Source organism: Belonocnema kinseyi, chromosome 7, assembly GCF_010883055.1.
Source record: "Belonocnema kinseyi isolate 2016_QV_RU_SX_M_011 chromosome 7, B_treatae_v1, whole genome shotgun sequence".
NCBI classification, from domain to species: domain Eukaryota; kingdom Metazoa; phylum Arthropoda; class Insecta; order Hymenoptera; family Cynipidae; genus Belonocnema; species Belonocnema kinseyi.
The window spans coordinates 54638594-54646510 of record NC_046663.1 but is presented as its reverse complement, the minus strand read 5'-3'; the positions used below and the strand labels follow the sequence as shown (position 1 = coordinate 54646510).

General features: G+C 30.2%; 1 protein-coding gene across 2 annotated transcripts in view; it reads left to right on the top strand.

Moving 5' to 3' along the window:
- Positions 1 to 7917, top strand: part of LOC117177474 (43 kDa receptor-associated protein of the synapse homolog) — a 157965-nt gene that overhangs the window by 63573 nt on the left and 86475 nt on the right. For both annotated transcript variants that reach the window (XM_033368194.1, XM_033368195.1), the window contains exon 2: positions 5515 to 5728. In XM_033368194.1, the coding sequence (XP_033224085.1) occupies positions 5515 to 5728 (214 nt within the window). The remainder of the gene's footprint in view (positions 1 to 5514; positions 5729 to 7917) is intronic.

Sequence of the window (7917 nt, the reverse complement as noted above, 5' to 3'; positions counted from 1 at the left end):
TCAGCATTAGACTATGTAATACAAGAATATTGAAGAAATTCATTTAAAACGTAGAAAAACAACAAAGTAAAACAGTATTTCAAACCCTTTATCATACATGAAAATGCGAAAAAGAGCGATTCATTCCATATAAACTTTAGACGGCAAAAATCTATTAATTATCCTGAAATCTTTACTTAGGAATTAATTTAAATCCATGTTAACACGTTTTCCAGTCTCTTTGTATCCCTTGATACATTTGTGAAAATTTTAAGGTCCATTACAATTTTTTAAATATATTAAAATGTGTTAACCTCTATTAAAATCTGTTGAATTGTTGAAATCTGTAGAAATCCCCTTAAATAAAATTTAATTTATTCCGTAAACATATGTATTTATATTTATTTAATATTTACTCATTTATATTTATTCCGTATACATCATTTGAATTCCCTTGAATATAAATTAAATTAAAATTATACAGAAAACACGTTAAAATCCCTTAAAATCCTTAGATATTTAATTTTTTTTAATTATCTTGTAAAATTCCTTGAAGTACTTCAAAATCGTTTGAAATCTGTGGAATCGTAAAGAATCCTGTCAAATTCAACGAAATTTAATTTATTTTCCAAAATTTTATAGAAATCCATTTAAATGTTTGGAAATCCCACAAATTTTGTTAGAATCTCTGTAAATTTGGTAAATTTCTTGAAATAATTTGAATTCCCTTAGAATCCTTTAAAATGTTTAAAAGCACTAGGAATACCTTGAAATTGAATGAAATTTTATTTGTTTTCCAAAGTTTTCTAAAAAACCCTTCAAATCTTTGGAAATCCTACAAAATGTATTGGAATCCCTTTAAATTTGGCAGATTTCTTAAAATTCATTAGAATATCTTAGAATCCTTGAATTTTTTGATCGAAGAATTGATTTTCTCTAAAAATGTAACTATTTTTTCTAATATTTATCCTTTCGTTTTGAAAATTGACTCCTTTGGTATACATTTAACATACTTTAGTTACAAATACAACTGTTCCGTCCTCTATAAATTAATAAGAGACTAAATTCTAGCTATATATCAGTTATTTTTTTAGTAAAAAATCAGTAAAACCTATTATTTATCAGTGAAAATAAATAATTCTTATACAGCTAGGATTCATGTACCATTTGAAATTGTTTGAAATTGTAAGTGAATCAAATCTGCAGAATCGAAAATTCGTTTTTTTTTTGTTGTTGTTGAATTCAACTGCTTTTTACTTAAAATAAGTTATATTTTGTTCAAATAGAGTACTAAATTTTTACAACTTTAGAGTAAAATCAATAATAATTAAATATTGATATTAGACCAGTGGACAAAAAAATATTAACATACAAATTATTTACGGAATTCATCTGTTTAAAACCTTAACATAAAAAAAACTCAACTCTTGATATAAGAAACAAGTAGGGCCGCGTGAAACATTTCTTTTGGAATTTGAAGGCATGACGCAACTTGATACAAATAATTCGTTGAGTGTGCGGCCCTCATGTTGTTTTTTATGCTTGATTGAGCTCCGCCTCTTTCTCGGTCCTTCAGATCTCCTCATCAATAAACTGCCGAGGACATCAAGTCTAGGAATATCGTAAACTGGAAGTTCTTGTATAGCAAGTTGAGTATCTATATAACTTCATGTGAGAAAAATGATTCTTAGAAGTATAAGAATTACGAGGAAATTCACTTGCAGGTGTAGTAAAGAATACAATCTCGTATCTTCGTAGCTTAGTGGATAAGAGCATCATACCGGCAATCTAAAAGACCTGGGTTCGGATTCCAGCGGAGCTAGAGAGTCATTTTTTCACAAATTAGGAATAAAATCAATATTTTTATCACATTTTTATCTTTAATTAATTTCTTTTGTTTAAAAATTCAACAACTTATATAACTAAAAGCTAAACTACTTTGTTCAGAATTAATTTGTTTGATTCAGGATTCAACTAAAGTTTAACCATATTATATTCTATTAAATATCGTTAATTGCCAAAGTAAATTTATGGATCAAAAAGAATGCGTAATCAGGAGCATATTAACAAAAAATGTTATATTATCATCAATGTGTTTTAACTGATGCGGAAAATTTTATGTTGGACATGGCGTAATATGAGATTAAAAAATTATTTACTTTCGAGTAATATTCTGGTGCTTACTTTTAAGGTTAAATATGTTTTCATAATTTTTATCTTTTAAATTGAAGTTAGGTTACGCACACAAAATTTGCGCTACAAAATTGGCATTTTTTCAGTTATGAGAATGTAAAAAAGGACATGGTGTAATCTAGTTCTAACTTTTAATTCACCTTAATGTTTTAATTATTTATTGCAGCTGTTTAGTGAGTTCATTAAATGGAAATTTTATTTAAAAATAAAATATATTACTTACCAAGCCTGAAAATAGTAATTGTTCAAAATTTTCTTAATTTTCGTCAGAGCGCAGCATAACACTAGGTCGACGATATACGTATTCTAAAACATTCAAACGTTTCTGAAACTTTGGTTTGTTGAAACGATTGATTGCTTTCTGAAACTTTCAATTTTTTAGTTAAAAGTTTGAGTAACTCACATTCCTAATCGCAATTTGACTGAGTAAACTTGGTTGGTGGTTTTCTGTAGTTATCTTCACCCCTGGCCAAACGTCCGGGCAAATGCGAGTACTTCTAATAAAGTCGGATTCAGCTGAAAGTTTCTGACGGTATATATAATCATGCTTAAAGGCTTAAAATGATACTTTAGCAGCAAGGATGACACGTGTATAGACATCTAGTTTACCAAGGTTTTAAAATGAAAGCATTTTCAACATTTTCAACTGCGGTACTACGGGACTTAAATGGACCAGCCTTACCAGGCAGTAATAATAATAATAATAATAACAATCAAGAGAGCAATAATAATAATAATAATAATAATAATAATCAATAATAAAAATCAATAACAAACAAGAGCCTCGGTGGCTCAGTTGGTTAGACACTCGGACTTCACCTCAGAGGTCCGGGGTTCGATCCCTGAGCCGGTACCTCTAGAAATTTTTCAATGTACCTTTACCGGGGTTCTGGTGGTTCGGAACCCACCTTAAGCTGTAGGTCCCCCCATCGTGTACTTGACTGCAGCACAGTCCGTCAATGATGGGCTAAAAACCAGGCTTTGTCCTATATGTCTGGGCAGACTGCTCTCATCGGATCACTTGATTGCATTATAAAAATGCGTCCGTAACTGATGATATATACCGGGACAGCCCCATGCAAAAATGATCAAATAAAAAATCCAACTCTAACCAAAAATGCCTTCGACATGTTGGGCAGTATAAGCCTGTGACAACATTTCAACACTGAAATGTTTTACAATCTACGATTAATTCTTGAGGCGTGCACATTTTAGAGATATAGTTAGGTAACGAAATGTAACGTCAGTGAAATACGTAAAATTTCATGAAACGAGAAAGAAGTTACGTGGTTGGAATAAACGCTATATACAAACACTCTATCCACAGTTTCAAAAGCTACGAGCTAGCAAAATAGACAATAGATCGACTCGTTTTATTGTCTCTTTTTACGAATGACGCTTCACATGCTAAGATTCCTTAGTGTTTACTTTTTTCGACTTAAAAATTAAACTTTAAGTTCTTGTAACACATAATATTAAAATTATATGACACTAAGATCACTGAATTTTCTATAAAACTAATCGGTCAAGTAAAGCGCTAGGGTCACATATAGCGAAAATTCGGGTAAATTAAAATAAAACGTTTAAAAAACAAACAAGTGTAAGCTGTGTATATTGTAAAGTAAACCAACTAACCCCAGATATTTTTTTCGTCACTCAAAAAAATAATTTTAGTTAAATAAACAATATTTTTGTTCAGTTGACCAAATTCGTTTGACAATTGACCCCTTATTTTTCGCTTCATAGCTTGAGCGGGCTGCGCATTTTTCGTGCAAACGGAAATCCATTTTCTTCCATTCTTGTCAAGCAGCTACTGGTGTGTAAATATTTTGAAAAGTTCAATCAATTAAGTGCGTTCGTTTTTGTTTTCTGTGGGCTTTCACCTAATAAAGTCGACCTTTTGTTCGGATTTGTTTAGTGTGCGTAATGGTATAAAATGTGTAAACATTTGAAGTGGTCCTTAATCGGCACTTTTTTTCTTGCTTTTATTATTTGTGTGTTATTTTATTTTATTGTGGTTTAATTCAATGTCACTAGTCTGTTGTTTTTTTTTAGTTTTATTGTTTTTCGAATAAATGTTGCTTGTCCCTGGTATGTGTCCTTTTATTTTCTTTGTTTTCTCAGTGACTTTTTGCTGATTCTATTTTGACAATATCCTACATATTTTTTTCATTTTAAAAGGTTTAAATTTCTCCATTTTCCCTTAACACGTATGGTATAAACTGCCCTTTTTTTGCATTTAAGCGGAAAAAATTACGTGCTGACTCAGAGCCAAGGAATATCAGCTTAGGGCCACCATTTTGAGAAATAACAAACATCACTCCACATTGCTCTGAATGACGTAGAATTGTTGATAAAGTATCGTGATACATGTCCAAAGACACTAAAGCGCCATTAAACTCTGCTTACCTTCTGTTTTCGAAAAAAAAACTTACGGTGCCGAGTGAGGACTACTCTCCCCTAATCCTTTTGCGCATGCATCTCGGTGATTCTTATCAAAATAAATTATCCGGAAACAGAATCGATTGGGATTATGTTGAAAATAGATAAGGCTACTTGAATCTTTTAGATTGCCTAAGATTTAGTGATTAAGTTTTTTATTAAACAACAGAACAATTTTTTTAATTAAATAAACATAAGATCTTGCAGAATGTATATTGCAAATGCCTTATTGTGGAATTTTCTCGTCTTGTAATATATAGTAATTAAATAAGCTACTAAATAATACACACATTAATTCCACGGTAAGCCATTTAAACATAAATTCTGATGGGTCCTTCCTTTATGGTTAGATGAACCACGAATTTTGATGAAATCAATCAAAATATTTTCTTAGACCACCAACAAATATTTACTTGAAATAACTCAAATATTCTCTTGGATCGAGCAAAATGTTTGCTTAAATTAACCGAAGGTTTTATTTGGAATAACAAAAATATATGTATAGTCAAGCAAAATTCACTAACAAAAAAATTGTCTTGGGTCAACTAAATACTTTGTTGTCCGTACAATAGCCACCTTCTAGAGCTGACTCTACTAAAATTTTGTTAATTCAACCAAATCTTTTAACTATGAAATTTTTATGGAGTGACGCTGGAAAGTAATTGCTTTTGTAAATGATGCTGAAATAAAAAATACAACGGACTATAAAATGTGACGATCTGGTAACGATGAACATAACGACCCATCGGGGAGTAATTGAGGCACATTTAAAAAACCTTTAAAATAAACTGTGTCCAATTACCTAGAATGTATTTAAAAATATGATTACAGGCTACACATTTTTAATTATTATAAATAAATGCATAAAGAATAAAAATCCAATTTAATTTGATTTTTCAGGGGCTCATCCAGTCATCAACTATCAATAACAGCATTGCTGGGAAGCCCAGATGGCTCTCGACATCCCCTCGATGTTTACGAATTTGCAGAAGAAGATTATCAACAACTCGAAAATGGAAATGGCCCACAGCACAATTCCAGAGCCAGCATCGGTATATGGGAGTGCCTAGTGAGCTGCAGGCATCGATTGGATCAACAACTGGCAAGAAGAAGGGTGAGCAAAATCTACTGATACAATTTTCCACTTCGTTAAATTCACCATTTATGTTCCCAAAAAATATTGGATTTGAAAAAATATGCTGAAAATGCTTCATCAATCGTCCAAATAGCATTACCTCTTTAGTTAAAAATTCATCTTCAAATTCTACGAGCCTGATCTAAAGTTTGAAACTTTTCAAATCAGTGGAAGTAACATTACAAACTTAGACAAAGTGCAAGTCCATGCAATCTTTTTAACAATTTAGTTCAAGGTAACGGATCTAGATAAAACCTTATAAATGTATCATATGCTAATCATATATTCCATTCTAATAAAAAAATCCAAATGAGAATACCTCGCTAACGGTTAATTGTGGGCGAATAATTTTCCCTTAAATTTAGTAAAGTGTGACAAATGAAATGACTTGCATACTTTATTGACATATTTTTTAATTAAAAGGTTATTTAATTAATTCAATATAACTTTCAAGAGGTGAGTCGAGATCGATCGTTGCAAATACTATAATACTGTAGAGCGTGTTCGGAGACCGATTTTAAACATACACTTTTTTTAAATTGAGGCTGCCGTCACTGATTCACTAGTGTGAGTCACGAGTCACCGAATTACATTATTCACAATTTTGCCGCTATAACCTGTAATTTAAAAACAAATTAAATCATATAAAGTAGTTCCCACTTTTAATATTTCATAAAGAAGGTTGAAAAAATAAATCAAAGAAGGATGGTAATAACTGATACACGAGAAAAAAATGAATTAAATAATATATATTTATAATGATTGATTTAACAATAATTTATGCATTCGATTAAAAAATTAAATAGAATTTTAAATTATTTTTTAAAAATTCTATCCGAAAGTTTCGAATCCCAAACCAGTGGAGTCGCAAGCAGCAATGCTAATACCAGATCACCGCTGCTAGGTGAGGCGGTTCCTAGTGACTGACACTAGTGAATCAGTAACGGCAGCCGCAATTTTGAAAAATCTATTTTTTCGACACCGGGCCCAACTTACAAAAAAGCCGTGACAAGTTTTAAATGAAATTCGATGATCATTCGAATTCTACTCACGCAACCTCGATTTGAGTTTGGACCCTTACGCCTTCCCCTTGTGAGCTACTTTTACATAAACAATCATTTTGACTTGATAGCTTAGGCGTGTATTAGTATTATGTTTTGTTAAATTCATCTTTTATCATCAAAATTTTAACTACTTGGTTGAAAGTTGAAATACTTGGTTAAAAATCCTTTTCTTTGTTGAAGGTTCATCTCCTTGGTTGTAAATTTAACTGTTTTATTTCTACAACATTTGTTTGGTTGAAAATTGCTTTTTTTACTGTAAAAATGTATAATGTTTTTGATAAAAAAATTTATATTTTCTAGTTAATAATTAAGAAATTAATCTTCTTGGTTGAACATTCGCTCTTTTTTGTGAAAAATGCAACTGTTTATTTGTTCATTAATCTGTGCTGGTAGAGGATTCAAATATATCGTTGAAATGTAATCTTTTATTTAAAAAATGGAGTACTTGGTATATAATTAAATTACTATTAAAAATTCACTTTTTATGTTATTGTAGAAGCTTCTTTATTTTAGGTGAAAATTGATATTTTCAATTCGAAAATCCAACTATTTTTACAAGAATTTTACACTTTGGTTGAAAATTAACTTTTTGTTCAAAATCTAATATTTTGGTTGAAAATGCAACTATTGGGTTAAAAATTAAAATATTTTTGTGGAAATTTAACAATTTGGTAGAAAATAAATCTTTTTGCTAAATACTCCTCTTTTTGGTAGAAGATTAATCTTCTTGGCATAAAATTCATATTTTTGGTTATAAATTCATCTCTTTCGGTTAAAAATTTCACTAATTGGTCGAAAGTCTACTACTTTTTTAAAAAGAAATATTCTCAAACTCAATTCCTTGATTAAAAATTCACCTTTGTTTAAAATTCGTTTATATCTTAGTCGAAAATTAATTTTTTTTACTGAAATCTTAACTACGTATTATATTTTTTGGTATGAAACTGATATTTTAAGTTAAAAATTCAACTATTTGGATAAACATTCGGTATCTCCATGCTATACCAGGTGTATACATATGAAACCGGTATTTTTTCAAGAAAAAAACACATTTATTTCAAGAGAATGATAACAAATATTTTCTTCAAAGTATGCGCCCTCGCT